At 60.1% G+C, this 17,652-nt stretch overlaps 1 protein-coding gene across 1 annotated transcript in view; it reads right to left on the reverse strand.

The window, feature by feature from the left end:
• The window catches only part of LOC139243546 (complement C1s subcomponent-like), a 29,017-nt gene extending 16,105 nt beyond the window's left edge, over nt 1–12,912 (reverse strand). Inside the window, exons 1-2 of the mRNA XM_070870787.1 lie at nt 12,443–12,912; nt 10,151–10,298 (exon numbers count right to left, since the gene is read on the reverse strand). Coding sequence (XP_070726888.1) covers nt 10,151–10,298; nt 12,443–12,514 — 220 coding nt within the window. The 5' untranslated portion in view covers nt 12,515–12,912. The remainder of the gene's footprint in view (nt 1–10,150; nt 10,299–12,442) is intronic.
• Nucleotides 12,913–17,652: the final 4,740 nt, after the last annotated feature.

Raw genomic sequence — 17,652 nt, forward strand, 5'->3', positions numbered from 1 at the left:
CCATCACCCCCTGTGCTCACTGCCCCGTGTCCTAACTCGCACACAGTCCCACTCACCCATCACCCCCTGTGCTCACTGCCCCGTGTCCTAACTCACACCCAGTCCCACTCACCCATCACCCCCTGTGCTCACTGCCCCGTGTCCTAACTCACACCCAGTCCCACTCACCCATCACCCCCCTGTGCTCACTGACCCCGTGTCCTAACTCACACCCAGTCCCACTCACCCATCACCCCATGTGCTCACTGACCCCGTGTCCTAACTCACACCCAGTCCCACTCACCCATCACCCCCTGTGCCCCGTGTCCTAAATCACACCCAGTCCCACTCACCCATCACCCCCTGTGCTCACTGACCCCGTGTCCTAACTCACACCCAGTCCCACTCACCCATCACCCCCTGTGCTCACTGACCCCGTGTCCTAACTCACACCCAGTCCCACTCACCCATCACCCCCTGTGCTCACTGACCCGTGTCCTAACTCACACCCAGTCCCACTCACCCATCACCCACTGTGCTCACTGCCCCGTGTCCTAACTCACACCCAGTCCCACTCACCCATCACCCCCTGTGCCCCGTGTCCTAACTCACACCCAGTCCCGCTCACCCATCACCCACTGTGCTCACTGCCCCGTGTCCTAACTCACACCCAGTCCCACTCACCCATCACTCCCTGTGCTCACTGCCCCGTGTCCTAACTCACACCCAGTCCCACTCACCCATCACCCCCTGTGCTCACTGACCCCGTGTCCTAACTCACACCCAGTCCCACTCACCCATCACCCCCTGTGCCCCGTGTCCTAACTCACACCCAGTCCCACTCACCCATCACCCCCTGTGCTCACTGACCCCGTGTCCTAACTCACACCCAGTCCCACTCACCCATCACCCCCTGTGCTCACTGACCCGTGTCCTAACTCACACCCAGTCCCACTCACCCATCACCCCCTGTGCTCACTGACCCCGTGTCCTAACTCACACCCAGTCCCACTCAGACATCACCCCCTGTGCTCACTGACCCCGTGTCCTAACTCACACCCAGTCCCACTCACCCATCACCCCCTGTGCCCCGTGTCCTAACTCACACCGAGTCCCGCTCACCCATCACCCCCTGTGCTCACTGCCCCCGTGTCCTAACTCGCACCCAGTCCCACTCACCCATCACCCCCTGTGCTCACTGACCCCGTGTCCTAACTCGCACCCAGTCCCAATCACCCATCACCCCCTGTGCTCACTCTTCCGTGTCCTAACTCACACCCAGTCCCACTCACCCATCACCCCCTGTGCTCACTGCCCCCGTGTCCTAACTCGCACCCAGTCCCACTCACCCATCACCCCCTGTGCTCACTGACCCCGTGTCCTAACTCACACCCAGTCCCACTCACCCATCACCCCCTTGCCCCGTGTCCTAACTCACACCGAGTCCCACTCACCCATCACCCCCTGTGCTCACTGCCCCCGTGTCCTAACTCACACCCAGTCCCACTCACCCATCACCCCCTGTGCTCACTGACCCCGTGTCCTAACTCACACCCAGTCCCACTCACCCATCACCCCCTGTGCTCACTGACCCCGTGTCCTAACTCACACCCAGTCCCACTCACCCATCACCCCATGTGCTCACTGACCCCGTGTCCTAACTCACACCCAGTCCCACTCACCCATCACCCCCTGTGCCCCGTGTCCTAACTCACACCCAGTCCCACTCACCCATCACCCCCTGTGCTCACTGCCCCGGGTCCTAACTCACACCCAGTCCCACTCACCCATCACCCCCTGTGCTCACTGCCCCGTGTCCTAACTCACACCCAGTCCCACTCACCCATCACCCCCTGTGCTCACTGCCCCGTGTCCTAACTCACACCCAGTCCCACTCACCCATCACCCCCCTGTGCTCACTGACCCCGTGTCCTAACTCACACCCAGTCCCACTCACCCATCACCCCCTGTGCTCACTGACCCCGTATCCTAACTCACACCCAGTCCCACTCACCCATCACCCCCTGTGCTCACTGACCCCGTGTCCTAACTCACACCCAGTCCCACTCACCCATCACCCCCTGTGCCCCGTGTCCTAAATCACACCCAGTCCCACTCACCCATCACCCCCTGTGCTCACTGACCCCGTGTCCTAACTCACACCCAGTCCCACTCACCCATCACCCCCTGTGCTCACTGACCCCGTGTCCTAACTCACACCCAGTCCCACTCACCCATCACCCCCTGTGCTCACTGACCCCGTGTCCTAACTCACACCCAGTCCCACTCACCCATCACCCCCTGTGCTCACTGACCCGTGTCCTAACTCACACCCAGTCCCACTCACCCATCACCCACTGTGCTCACTGCCCCGTGTCCTAACTCACACCCAGTCCCACTCACCCATCACCCCCTGTGCCCCGTGTCCTAACTCACACCCAGTCCCGCTCACCCATCACCCCCTGTGCTCACTGCCCCGTGTCCTAACTCGCACCCAGTCCCACTCACCCATCACCCCCTGTGCTCACTGCCCCGTGTCCTAACTCACACCCAGTCCCACTCACCCATCACCCCCTGTGCTCACTGCCCCGTGTCCTAACTCACACCCAGTCCCACTCACCCATCACCCCCTGTGCTCACTGACCCCGTGTCCTAACTCACACCCAGTCCCACTCACCCATCACCCCCTGTGCCCCGTGTCCTAACTCACACCCAGTCCCACTCACCCATCACCCCCTGTGCTCACTGACCCCGTGTCCTAACTCACACCCAGTCCCACTCACCCATCACCCCCTGTGCCCCGTGTCCTAACTCACACCGAGTCCCACTCACCCATCACCCCCTGTGCTCACTGCCCCCGTGTCCTAACTCACACCCAGTCCCACTCACCCATCACCCCCTGTGCTCACTGACCCCGTGTCCTAACTCACACCCAGTCCCACTCACCCATCACCCCCTGTGCTCACTGACCCCGTGTCCTAACTCACACCCAGTCCCACTCACCCATCACCCCATGTGCTCACTGACCCCGTGTCCTAACTCACACCCAGTCCCACTCACCCATCACCCCCTGTGCCCCGTGTCCTAACTCACACCCAGTCCCACTCACCCATCACCCCCTGTGCTCACTGCCCCGGGTCCTAACTCACACCCAGTCCCACTCACCCATCACCCCCTGTGCTCACTGCCCCGTGTCCTAACTCACACCCAGTCCCACTCACCCATCACCCCCTGTGCTCACTGCCCCGTGTCCTAACTCACACCCAGTCCCACTCACCCATCACCCCCCTGTGCTCACTGACCCCGTGTCCTAACTCACACCCAGTCCCACTCACCCATCACCCCCTGTGCTCACTGACCCCGTATCCTAACTCACACCCAGTCCCACTCACCCATCACCCCCTGTGCTCACTGACCCCGTGTCCTAACTCACACCCAGTCCCACTCACCCATCACCCCCTGTGCCCCGTGTCCTAAATCACACCCAGTCCCACTCACCCATCACCCCCTGTGCTCACTGACCCCGTGTCCTAACTCACACCCAGTCCCACTCACCCATCACCCCCTGTGCTCACTGACCCCGTGTCCTAACTCACACCCAGTCCCACTCACCCATCACCCCCTGTGCTCACTGACCCCGTGTCCTAACTCACACCCAGTCCCACTCACCCATCACCCCCTGTGCTCACTGACCCGTGTCCTAACTCACACCCAGTCCCACTCACCCATCACCCACTGTGCTCACTGCCCCGTGTCCTAACTCACACCCAGTCCCACTCACCCATCACCCCCTGTGCCCCGTGTCCTAACTCACACCCAGTCCCGCTCACCCATCACCCCCTGTGCTCACTGCCCCGTGTCCTAACTCGCACCCAGTCCCACTCACCCATCACCCCCTGTGCTCACTGCCCCGTGTCCTAACTCACACCCAGTCCCACTCACCCATCACCCCCTGTGCTCACTGCCCCGTGTCCTAACTCACACCCAGTCCCACGCACCCATCACCCCCTGTGCTCACTGACCCCGTGTCCTAACTCACACCCAGTCCCACTCACCCATCACCCCCTGTGCCCCGTGTCCTAACTCACACCCAGTCCCACTCACCCATCACCCCCTGTGCTCACTGACCCCGTGTCCTAACTCACACCCAGTCCCACTCACCCATCACCCCCTGTGCTCACTGACCCGTGTCCTAACTCACACCCAGTCCCAATCACCCATCACCCCCTGTGCTCACTCTTCCGTGTCCTAACTCACACCCAGTCCCACTCACCCATCACCCCCTGTGCTCACTGACCCCGTGTCCTAACTCACACCCAGTCCCACTCACCCATCACCCCCTGTGCCCCGTGTCCTAACTCACACCGAGTCCCACTCACCCATCACCCCCTGTGCTCACTGCCCCCGTGTCCTAACTCACACCCAGTCCCACTCACCCATCACCCCCTGTGCTCACTGACCCCGTGTCCTAACTCACACCCAGTCCCACTCACTCATCACCCCATGTGCTCACTGACCCCGTGTCCTAACTCACACCCAGTCCCACTCACCCATCACCCCCTGTGCCCCGTGTCCTAACTCACACCCAGTCCCACTCACCCATCACCCCCTGTGCTCACTGCCCCGGGTCCTAACTCACACCCAGTCCCACTCACCCATCACCACCTGTGCTCACTGCCCCGTGTCCTAACTCACACCCAGTCCCACTCACCCATCACCCCCTGTGCTCACTGTCCCCATGTCCTAACTCACACCCAGTCCCACTCACCCATCACCCCCTGTGCTCACTGCCCCGTGTCCTAACTCACACCCAGTCCCACTCACCCATCACCTTCTGTGCCCCGTGTCCTAACTCACACCCAGTCCCACTCACCTATCACCCCCTGTGCTCACTGCCCCGTGTCCTAACTCGCACACAGTCCCACTCACCCATCACCCCCTGTGCTCACTGCCCCGTGTCCTAACTCACACCCAGTCCCACTCACCCATCACCCCCTGTGCTCACTGCCCCGTGTCCTAACTCACACCCAGTCCCACTCACCCATCACCCCCCTGTGCTCACTGACCCCGTGTCCTAACTCACACCCAGTCCCACTCACCCATCACCCCCTGTGCTCACTGACCCCGTGTCCTAACTCACACCCAGTCCCACTCACCCATCACCCCCTGTGCTTACTGACCCCGTGTCCTAACTCACACCCAGTCCCACTCACCCATCACCCCCTGTGCCCCGTGTCCTAAATCACACCCAGTCCCACTCACCCATCACCCCCTGTGCTCACTGACCCCGTGTCCTAACTCACACCCAGTCCCACTCACCCATCACCCCCTGTGCTCACTGACCCCGTGTCCTAACTCACACCCAGTCCCACTCACCCATCACCCCCTGTGCTCACTGACCCCGTGTCCTAACTCACACCCAGTCCCACTCACCCATCACCCCCTGTGCTCACTGACCCGTGTCCTAACTCACACCCAGTCCCACTCACCCATCACCCACTGTGCTCACTGCCCCGTGTCCTAACTCACACCCAGTCCCACTCACCCATCACCCCCTGTGCCCCGTGTCCTAACTCACACCCAGTCCCGCTCACCCATCACCCCCTGTGCTCACTGCCCCGTGTCCTCACTCACACCCAGTCCCACTCACCCATCACCCCCTGTGCTCACTGACCCGTGTCCTAACTCACACCCAGTCCCACTCACCCATCACCCCCTGTGCTCACTGACCCCGTGTCCTAACTCACACCCAGTCCCACTCACCCATCACCCCCTGTGCTCACTGACCCCGTGTCCTAACTCACACCCAGTCCCACTCACCCATCACCCCCTGTGCTCACTGACCCCGTGTCCTAACTCACACCCAGTCCCACTCACCCATCACCCCCTGTGCTCACTGACCCCGTGTCCTAACTCACACCCAGTCCCACTCACCCATCACCCCCTGTGCTTACTGACCCCGTGTCCTAACTCACACCCAGTCCCACTCACCCATCACCCCCTGTGCTTACTGACCCCGTGTCCTAACTCACACCCAGTCCCACTCACCCATCACCCCCTGTGCCCCGTGTCCTAAATCACACCCAGTCCCACTCACCCATCACCCCCTGTGCTCACTGACCCCGTGTCCTAACTCACACCCAGTCCCACTCACCCATCACCCCCTGTGCTCACTGACCCCGTGTCCTAACTCACACCCAGTCCCACTCACCCATCACCCCCTGTGCTCACTGACCCCGTGTCCTAACTCACACCCAGTCCCACTCACCCATCACCCCCTGTGCTCACTGACCCGTGTCCTAACTCACACCCAGTCCCACTCACCCATCACCCACTGTGCTCACTGCCCCGTGTCCTAACTCACACCCAGTCCCACTCACCCATCACCCCCTGTGCCCCGTGTCCTAACTCACACCCAGTCCCGCTCACCCATCACCCCCTGTGCTCACTGCCCCGTGTCCTCACTCACACCCAGTCCCACTCACCCATCACCCCCTGTGCTCACTGACCCGTGTCCTAACTCACACCCAGTCCCACTCACCCATCACCCCCTGTGCTCACTGACCCCGTGTCCTAACTCACACCCAGTCCCACTCACCCATCACCCCCTGTGCTCACTGACCCCGTGTCCTAACTCACACCCAGTCCCACTCACCCATCACCCCCTGTGCTCACTGACCCCGTGTCCTAACTCACACCCAGTCCCACTCACCCATCACCCCCTGTGCTCACTGACCCCGTGTCCTAACTCACACCCAGTCCCACTCACCCATCACCCCCTGTGCTCACTGCCCCGTGTCCTAACTCACACCCAGTCCCGCTCCCCCATCACCCCCTGTGCTCACTGCCCCGTGTCCTAACTCACACCCAGTCCCACTCACCCATCACCCCCTGTGCTCACTGACCCACGTTAGCTCCCAGTTAAGCAACGCCTCGATTTCAAAATTCTCCTTTATTATTTACAAATCCACTCCATGGCCCATCGCCCCCTCCCTATCTCTGTAACCACCTCCAGCCCATACACCCCTCCCTATCTCTGTAACCTCCTTCAGCCCCTACACCCCTCCCTATCTCTGTAACCTCCTCCAGCCCCTACACCCCTCCCTATCTCTGTAACCCCCTCCAGTCCCTACACCCCTCCCTATCTCTGTAACCTCCTCCAGCACTGACACCCCTCCCTATCTCTGTAACCTCCTCCAGCCCCTACACCCCTCCCTATCTCTGTAACCTCCTCCAGCCCCTACACCCCTCCCTATCTGTGTAACCTCCTCCAGCCCCTACACCCCTCCCTATCTCTGTAACCTCCTCCAGCACTGACACCCCTCCCTATCTCTGTAACCTCCTCCAGCCCCTACACCCCTCCCTATCTCTGTAACCTCCTCCAGCCCCTACACCCCTCCCTATCTGTGTAACCTCCTCTCTGCATCCACCTTGTCGAGCCCCCCTCATAATCTGATACGTTTCGATAAGATCACCTCTCATTCTTCTGAACTCCAATGAGTAGAGGCCCAACCTCCTCAACCTTTCCTCATAAGTCAACCCTCCCTCATCCCCGGAATCAACCGAGTGAACCTTCTCTGAACTGCCTCCAAAGCAAAGTATATCCTTTCGTAAATACGGAGAGCAGAACTGTGCACGCAGTACTCCAGGTGTGGCCTCACCAATACCCTGTATAACTGGAGCAAGACTTCCCTGCTTTTATACTCCATCCCCTTTGCAATAAAGGCCAAGATTCCATTGGCCCTTCCTGATCACTTGCTGTACCTGCATACTATCCTTTTGTGTTTCATGTACAAGTTCCCCCAGGTCCCGCTGTACTGCCGCACTTTGTAATCTTTCTCCATTTAAATAATAACTTGCTCTTTGATTCTTTTTCTGCCAAAGTTGCATGACCTCACACTTTCCCACATCATACTCCATCTGACAAACCTTTGCCCACTCACTGAGCCTGTCTGTGTCCTTTTGCAGATTTTTGTGTCCTCCTCACACATTGCTTTTCCTCCCATCTTTGTATCGTCAGTAAACTTGTCTACGTTACACTCAGTCCCTTCTTCCAAGTGGTTAATATAGATTGTAAATAGCTGGGGCCCCAGCACTGATCCCTGCGGTACACCACTATTTGTCTCAAACCAAATCTGGAAAGGGTTTTTGGCTCTGCTTTGTTGGTCTCAATAAACTAATAGTTTTGGGTTGAGAATAAACCTTTGCGCTGTGCACATGTTGTTCCTGTAAGTCCCAGATTCAAAGTACTTTAGTGAGGACAAGCCAATCAAAACGCTTACATCCTAGACCACCAACGCTGCCTCCGCAAGATCCTGCCAATCCCCCGGGAGGACAGACGCACCAACGTTAGCGTCCTCGACCAGGCCCAACATCCCCAGCATCGAAGCACTGACCACACTCGACCAGCTCCGCTGGGCAGGGCCACATTGTCCGCACGTCCCCCCCCAGAGACACGAGACTCCCCAAAGCCAAGCGCTCTACTCGGGACTCCTTCCCGGGCAAAACGAGCCAAAGGTGGGCAGAGGGAACGTTACAAGGGACACACCCCTCCCCTGATACAGTGCAACATCCCCCACCCACACCTGGGAGTCCCCTGGCCCAAAGACCAGTCCGCCCTCAGTGGAGGGAGTGCATCCGGGAGGGCGCTGAGCACCTCGAGTCTCGTCGCCAATTGTATGCGGAGACCAAGCGCAGGCAGCGGAAGGAGCGTGCGGCAAACCAGTCCCACCCTCCCCTTCCCTCAACGTCTATCTGTCCCACCCTCCCCTTCCCTCAACGTCTATCTGTCCCACCCTCCCCTTCCCTCAACGTCTATCTGTCCCTCCCTCCCTTTCCCTCAACGTCTATCTGTCCCACCCTCCCCTTTCCCTCAACGTCTATCTGTCCCTCCCTCCCTTTCCCTCAACGTCTATCTGTCCCACCCTCCCCTTTCCCTCAACGTCTATCTGTCCCACCCTCCCCTTTCCCTCAACGTCTATCTGTCCCTCCCTCCCTTTCCCTCAACGTCTATCTGTCCCACTCTCCCCTTCCCTCAACGTCTATCTGTCCCACCCTCCCCTTCCCTCAACGTCTACCTGTCCCACCCTCCCCTTCCCTCAACGTCTATCTGTCCCTCCCTCCCCTTCCCTGAACGTCTATCTGTCCCACCCTCCCCTTCCCTCAACGTCTATCTGTCCCACCCTCCCCTTCCCTCAATGTCTATCTGTCCCACCCTCCCCTTCCCTCAACGTCTATCTGTCCCACCCTCCCCTTCCCTCAACGTCTATCTGTCCCACCCTCCCCCTTTCCCTCAACGTCTATCTGTCCCACCCTCCCCTTCCCTCAACGTCTATCTGTCCCACCCTCCCCTTCCCTCGACGTCTATCTGTCCCACCCTCCCCTTCCCTCAACGTCTATCTGTCCCACCCTCCCCTTCCCTCAACGTCTATCTGTCCCACCCTCCCCTTCTCTCAACGTCTATCTGTCCCACCCTCCCCTTCCCTCAACGTCTATCTGTCCCACCCTCCCCCTTCCCTCAACGTCTCTCTGTCCTTCCCTCCCCTCCCTCAACGTCTGTCTGTCCCACCCTCCCCTTCCCTCAACGTCTATCTGTCCCACCCTCCCCTTTCCCTCAACGTCTATCTGTCCCACCCTCCCCTTTCCCTCAACGTCTATCTGTCCCACCCTCCCCCTTCCCTCAACGTCTCTCTGTCCTTCCCTCCCCTCCCTCAACGTCTGTCTGTCCCACCCTCCCCTTCCCTCAACGTCTATCTGTCCCACCCTCCCCCTTCCCTCAACGTCTCTCTGTCCTTCCCTCCCCTCCCTCAACGTCTATCTGTCCCACCCTCCCCTTCCCTCAACGTCTATCTGTCCCACCCTCCCCTTCCCTCAACGTCTATCTGTCCCACCCTCCCTTTCCCTCGACGTCTATCTGTCCCACCCTCCCCTTCCCTCAACGTCTATCTGTCCCACCCTGTGACAGGGACTGTGGCTCCCGTATTGGGCTGTTCAGCCACCGAAGGACTCGTGTTCAGAGTGGAAGCGAGTCTTCCTCGGTTCCGAGGGACTGTAGGATGCTGATATTCTCGCAGCTCACTATCCCACCGAGCTTTGTATGTAGTGGCCTTGGATTTAGCGTGGAGAGGCGAGACGGGAAGTTCATTGCCGTCTGATCTTTCTGACGTGTTACCTGTTGAACTGTACATTATTTTCCAACCCGTTCCCTCGCCCTCTCCGTTGGTGCTGAAATGTATCTCCACCACGTTCGACAAGTGATCACGTATGACGGGCGCTCGGTTTCCGCAGAAGGGCCCGTATTCCTTCTGTCCGGATGTGATCTGGGAGTCAGGATAAACCCACGTCATTCATGGGACACAAGAGCACGAGAAATGGGAGCAGGAGCCGGCCATTCGGCCCCTCGAACCTGCTCCGCCATTCAACAAGATCATGGCTGATCCGATCATGGACTCAGGTCCACTTCCCCGCCCGCTCCCCGCAAACCCTTTACTCCCTCATCACCCAACAATCTCCGCCTAAAGTGACCCAACCTCCACAGCTCTCTGGGGCAGAGAATTCCCCAGAATCACGACCCTCTGAGAGAATTAATTCCTCCTCATCTCTGTCTTAAATGGCCGACCCCTTCTTCTGAGACGGTGACCCCTGGTTCTAGACTTGTCAGCCCGGGGGAAATGTCCTCTCTGGTCAAGCCCCCTCAGAATCTTATACCTTTCAAGGGGGGCTGAATGGGCCTCCACCTGTTCCTGTGTAACAGACTCGAGGGGCTGAATGGGCCTCCTCCTGTTCCTGTGTAACAGACTCGAGGGGCTGAATGGGCCTCCTCCTGTTCCTGTGTAACAGGCTCGAGGGGCTGAATGGGCCTCCTCCTGTTCCTGTGTAACAGGCTCGAGGGACTGAATGGGCCTCCTGTTCCTGTGTAACAGGCTCGAGGGGCTGAATGGGCCTCCACCTGTTCCTGTGTAACAGGCTCGAGGGGCTGAATGGGCCTCCTCCTGTTCCTGTGTAACAGGCTCGAGGGGCTGAATGGGCCTCCTCCTGTTCCTGTGTAACAGGCTCGAGGGGCTGAATGGGCCTCCTCCTGTTCCTGTGTAACGGGCTCGAGGGGCTGAATGGGCCTCCTGTTCCTGTGTAACAGACTCGAGGGGCTGAATGGGCCTCCTCCTGTTCCTGTGTAACAGGCTCGAGGGGCTGAATGGGCCTACTCCTGTTCCTGTGTAACAGGCTCGAGGGGCTGAATAGGCCTCCTCCTGTTCCTGTGTAACAGGCTCGAGGGGCTGAATGGGCCTCCTCCTGTTCCTGTGTAACAGGCTCGAGGGGCTGAATGGGCCTCCTCCTGTTCCTGTGTAACGGGCTCGAGGGGCTGAATGGGCCTCCTGTTCCTGTGTAACAGACTCGAGGGGCTGAATGGGCCTCCTCCTGTTCCTGTGTAACAGGCTCGAGGGGCTGAATGGGCCTCCTCCTGTTCCTGTGTAACAGGCTCGAGGGGCTGAATGGGCCTCCTCCTGTTCCTGTGTAACGGGCTCGAGGGGCTGAATGGGCCTCCTGTTCCTGTGTAACAGACTCGAGGGGCTGAATGGGCCTCCTCCTGTTCCTGTGTAACAGGCTCGAGGGGCTGAATGGGCCTACTCCTGTTCCTGTGTAACAGGCTCGAGGGGCTGAATAGGCCTCCTCCTGTTCCTGTGTAACAGGCTCGAGGGGCTGAATGGGCCTCCTCCTGTTCCTGTGTAACAGACTCGAGGGGCTGAATGGACCTCCTGTTCCTGTGTAACAGACTCGAGGGGCTGAATGGGCCTCCACCTGTTCCTGTGTAACAGGCTCAAGGGGCTGAATGGGCCTCCTCCTGTTCCTGTGTAACAGGCTCGAGGGGCTGAATGGGCCTCCTCCTGTTCCTGTGTAACAGGCTCGAGGGGCTGAATGGGCCTCCTCCTGTTCCTGTGTAACAGGCTCGAGAGGCTGAATGGGCCTCCTCCTGTTCCTGTGTAACAGGCTCGAGGGGCTGAATGGGCCTCCTCCTGTTCCTATTCTGCTAAACTCCAATGAGTAGAGGCCCAACCTCCTCAACCTTTCCTCATAAGTCAACCCCCTCATCTCCGGAATCAACCGAGTGAACCTTCTCTGAACTGCCTCCAAAGCAAAGTATATCCTTTCGTAAATACGGAGAGCAGAACTGTACACGCAGTACTCCAGGTGTGGCCTCACCAATACCCTGTGTAACTGGAGCAAGACTTCCCTGCTTTTATATTCCATCCCCTTTGCGATAAAGGCCCAGATACCATTGGCCCTTCCTGATCACTTGCTGTACCTGCAGACTATCCTTTTGTGTTTCATGTACAAGTAACCCCCAGGTCCCGCTGCACTGCCGCACTTTGTAATCTTTCTCCCTTTCAATCAGAAGCTGTCTCTGGATTATTTTGGCCAAAGTGGAGATTATTAATGCAGCCGGTGCCTTTGAGGGGGGCCCTACCTTTAAGACATCGGCCGTACATTGGCCGAAAGCGTCTCGTTCGATGTTGAAATCGCTGGTGAAATTGAGCATGATCTGGAAGCCCTGCTCAAGGCGAATGGTGTAGTGACACTTCGAATTCTCTGCGTAGTGCTCAGGGTAGTTGGGGCTGGTGATGAGGCCCTTGAATCGAGTGAAGATCTCTCCGCTGCATCTCACTGGGAGCGGAAATCCACAGACGTAAAAGCAGCCAGCGCTGGAAACACCTGCCTTTCACCGGGCAAGGCGTGGAATACAAGAGCGGGGAGGGAGGGTGTGTGGGTTATGCTCAAAGGCGATAAAACACCGGTTAGGCCACAGCTGGAGTACTGCGTACGCAGTCCTGCTCGCCGCGATGTGGTTGCCACTGGAGAGGGTGCAGAGGAGTTTGCCCCTCCGACAGTGCAGCACTCCCTCAGTACTGCCCCTCCGACAGTGCGGCACTCCCTCAGTACTGCCCCTCCGACAGTGCAGCACTCCCTCAGTACTGTCCCTCCGACAGTGCGGCACTCCCTCAGTACTGCCCCTCCGACAGTGCGGGGCTCCCTCAGTACTGCCCCTCCGACAGTGCGGGGCTCCCTCAGTACTGTCCCTCCGACAGTGCGGCACTCACTCAGTACTGTCCTTCCGACAGTGCGGGGCTCCCTCAGTACTGCCCCTCCGACAGTGCGGCACTCCCTCAGTACTGCCCCTCCGACAGTGCGGCACTCCCTCAGTACTGCCCCTCCGACAGTGCGGCACTCCCTCAGCACTGACCCTACGACAGTGCGGCACTCCCTCAGTACTGCCCCTCCGACAGTGCGGCACTCCCTCAGTACTGTCCCTCCGACAGTGCGGCACACCCTCAGTACTGCCCCTCCGACAGTGCGGAGCCCCCTCAGTACTGCACTGGGGAGTGTCGGCCTGGATTTTTGTGCTCGTGTCCCTGGGGGTGGGAACCGAACCCACAACCTCCTGACTCCGAGGCGAGTGTCCCTGGGTGTGGGAACTGAACCCACAACCTCCTGACTCCGAGGCGAGTGTCCCTGGGAGTGGGAACTGAACCCACAACCTCCTGACTCCGAGGCGAGTGTCCCTGGGAGTGGGAACTGAACCCACAACCTCCTGACTCCGAGGCGAGTGTCCCTGGGGGTGGGAACTGAACCCACAACCTCCTGACTCCGAGGCGAGTGTCCCGGGGGGTGGGAACTGAACCCACAACCTCCTGACTCCGAGGCGAGTGTCCCTGGGGGTGGGAACTGAACCCACAACCTCCTGACTCCGAGGCGAGTGTCCCTGGGGGTGGGAACTGAACCCACAACCTCCTGACTCCGAGGCGAGTGTCCCTGGGAGTGGGAACTGAACCCACAACCTCCTGACTCCGAGGCGAGTGTCCCGGGGGGTGGGAACTGAACCCACAACCTCCTGACTCCGAGGCGAGTGTCCCTGGGAGTGGGAACTGAACCCACAACCTCCTTACTCCGAGGCGAGTGTCCCTGGGTGTGGGAACTGAACCCACAACCTCCTGACTCCGAGGCGAGTGTCCCTGGGGGTGGGAACTGAACCCACAACCTCCTGACTCCGAGGCGAGTGTCCCGGGGAGTGGGAACTGAACCCACAACCTCCTGACTCCGAGGCGAGTGTCCCTGGGAGTGGGAACTGAACCCACAACCTCCTGACTCCGAGGCGAGTGTCCCGGGGAGTGGGAACTGAACCCACAACCTCCTGACTCCGAGGCGAGTGTCCCTGGGAGTGGGAACTGAACCCACAACCTCCTGACTCCGAGGCGAGTGTCCCTGGGGGTGGGAACTGAACCCACAACCTCCTGACTCCGAGGCGAGTGTCCCTGGGAGTGGGAACTGAACCCACAACCTCCTGACTCCGAGGCGAGTGTCCCTGGGGGTGGGAACAGAACCCACAACCTCCTGACTCCGAGGCGAGCGTCCCTGGGGGTGGGAACTGAACCCACAACCTCCTGACTCCGAGGCGAGTGTCCCTGGGGGTGGGAACTGAACCCACAACCTCCTGACTCCGAGGCGAGTGTCCCTGGGAGTGGGAACTGAACCCACAACCTCGTGACTCCGAGGCGAGTGTCCCTGGGGGTGGGAACTGAACCCACAACCTCCTGACTCCGAGGCGAGTGTCCCTGGGAGTGGGAACTGAACCCACAACCTCCTGACTCCGAGGCGAGTGTCCCTGGGAGTGGGAACTGAACCCACAACCTCCTGACTCCGAGGCGAGTGTCCCTGGGGGTGGGAACTGAACCCACAACCTCCTGACTCCGAGGCGAGTGTCCCTGGGGGTGGGAACTGAACCCACAACCTCCTGACTCCGAGGCGAGTGTCCCTGGGAGTGGGAACTGAACCCACAACCTCCTGACTCCGAGGCGAGTGTCCCTGGGAGTGGGAACTGAACCCACAACCTCCTGACTCCGAGGCGAGTGTCCCTGGGGGTGGGAACTGAACCCACAACCTCCTGACTCCGAGGCGAGTGTCCCTGGGAGTGGGAACCGAACCCACAACCTCCTGACTCCGAGGCGAGTGTCCCTGGGAGTGGGAACTGAACCCACAACCTCCTGACTCCGAGGCGAGTGTCCCTCGAAGTGGGAACTGAACCCACAACCTCCTGACTCCGAGGCGAGTGTCCCGGGGGGTGGGAACTGAACCCACAACCTCCTGACTCCGAGGCGAGTGTCCCTGGGAGTGGGAACTGAACCCACAACCTCCTGACTCCGAGGCGAGTGTCCCTGGGGGTGGGAACTGAACCCACAACCTCCTGACTCCGAGGCGAGTGTCCCTGGGAGTGGGAACTGAACCCACAACCTCCTGACTCCGAGGCGAGTGTCCCTGGGGGAGGGAACTGAACCCACAACCTCCTGACTCCGAGGCGAGTGTCCCGGGGGGTGGGAACTGAACCCACAACCTCCTGACTCCGAGGCGAGTGTCCCTGGGAGTGGGAACTGAACCCACAACCTCCTGACTCCGAGGCGAGTGTCCCTGGGGGAGGGAACTGAACCCACAACCTCCTGACTCCGAGGCGAGTGTCCCTGGGAGTGGGAACTGAACCCACAACCTCCTGACTCCGAGGCGAGTGTCCCTGGGGGTGGGAACTGAACCCACAACCTCCTGACTCCGAGGCGAGTGTCCCTGGGAGTGGGAACTGAACCCACAACCTCCTGACTCCGAGGCGAGTGTCCCGGGGAGTGGGAACTGAACCCACAACCTCCTGACTCCGAGGCGAGTGTCCCTGGGGGTGGGAACTGAACCCACAACCTCCTGACTCCGAGGCGAGTGTCCCTGGGGGTGGGAACTGAACCCACAACCTCCTGACTCCGAGGCGAGTGTCCCTGGGAGTGGGAACCGAACCCACAACCTCCTGACTCCGAGGCGAGTGTCCCTGGGAGTGGGAACTGAACCCACAACCTCCTGACTCCGAGGCGAGTGTCCCTCGAAGTGGGAACTGAACCCACAACCTCCTGACTCCGAGGCGAGTGTCCCGGGGGGTGGGAACTGAACCCACAACCTCCTGACTCCGAGGCGAGTGTCCCTGGGAGTGGGAACTGAACCCACAACCTCCTGACTCCGAGGCGAGTGTCCCTGGGGGTGGGAACTGAACCCACAACCTCCTGACTCCGAGGCGAGTGTCCCTGGGAGTGGGAACTGAACCCACAACCTCCTGACTCCGAGGCGAGTGTCCCTGGGAGTGGGAACTGAACCCACAACCTCCTGACTCCGAGGCGAGTGTCCCTGGGGGTGGGAACTGAACCCACAACCTCCTGACTCCGAGGCGAGTGTCCCGGGGGGTGGGAACTGAACCCACAACCTCCTGACTCCGAGGCGAGTGTCCCTGGGGGTGGGAACTGAACCCACAACCTCCTGACTCCGAGGCGAGTGTCCCTGGGAGTGGGAACTGAACCCACAACCTCCTGACTCCGAGGCGAGTGTCCCTGGGGGAGGGAACTGAACCCACAACCTCCTGACTCCGAGGCGAGTGTCCCTGGGGGTGGGAACTGAACCCACAACCTCCTGACTCCGAGGCGAGTGTACCTGGGGGTGGGAACTGAACCCACAACCTCCTGACTCCGAGCCGAGTGTCCCTGGGAGTGGGAACTGAACCCACAACCTCCTGACTCCGAGGCGAGTGTCCCGGGGGGTGGGAACTGAACCCACAACCTCCTGACTCCGAGGAGAGTGTCCCGGGGGGTGGGAACTGAACCCACAACCTCCTGACTCCGAGGAGAGTGTCCCTGGGGGTGGGAACTGAACCCACAACCTCCTGACTCCGAGGCGAGTGTCCCTGGGGGTGGGAACTGAACCCACAACCTCCTGACTCCGAGGCGAGTGTCCCTGGGAGTGGGAACTGAACCCACAACCTCCTGACTCCGAGGCGAGTGTCCCTGGGAGTGGGAACTGAACCCACAACCTCCTGACTCCGAGGCGAGTGTCCCTGGGAGTGGGAACTGAACCCACAACCTCCTGACTCCGAGGCGAGTGTCCCTGGGAGTGGGAACTGAACCCACAACCTCCTGACTCCGAGGCGAGTGTCCCTGGGAGTGGGAACTGAACCCACAACCTCCTGACTCCGAGGCGAGTGTCCCTGGGAGTGGGAACTGAACCCACAACCTCCTGACTCCGAGGCGAGTGTCCCTGGGAGTGGGAACTGAACCCACAACCTCCTGACTCCGAGGCGAGTGTCCCTGGGAGTGGGAACTGAACCCACAACCTCCTGACTCCGAGGCGAGTGTCCCTGGGAGTGGGAACTGAACCCACAACCTCCTGACTCCGAGGCGAGTGTCCCTGGGAGTGGGAACTGAACCCACAACCTCCTGACTCCGAGGCGAGTGTCCCGAGGGTGGGAACTGAACCCACAACCTCCTGACTCCGAGGCGAGTGTCCCTGGGAGTGGGAACTGAACCCACAACCTCCTGACTCCGAGGCGAGTGTCCCTGGGAGTGGGAACTGAACCCACAACCTCCTGACTCCGAGGAGAGTGTCCCTGGGGGTGGGAACTGAACCCACAACCTCCTGACTCCGAGGCGAGTGTCCCTGGGAGTGGGAACTGAACCCACAACCTCCTGACTCCGAGGCGAGTGTCCCTGGGAGTGGGAACTGAACCCACAACCTCCTGACTCCGAGGCGAATGTCCCTGGGAGTGGGAACTGAACCCACATCCTCCTGACTCCGAGGCGAGTGTCCCTGGGAGTGGGAACTGAA

Source organism: Pristiophorus japonicus, unplaced genomic scaffold (genome assembly GCF_044704955.1).
Source record: "Pristiophorus japonicus isolate sPriJap1 unplaced genomic scaffold, sPriJap1.hap1 HAP1_SCAFFOLD_1727, whole genome shotgun sequence".
Taxonomy (NCBI): domain Eukaryota; kingdom Metazoa; phylum Chordata; class Chondrichthyes; family Pristiophoridae; genus Pristiophorus; species Pristiophorus japonicus.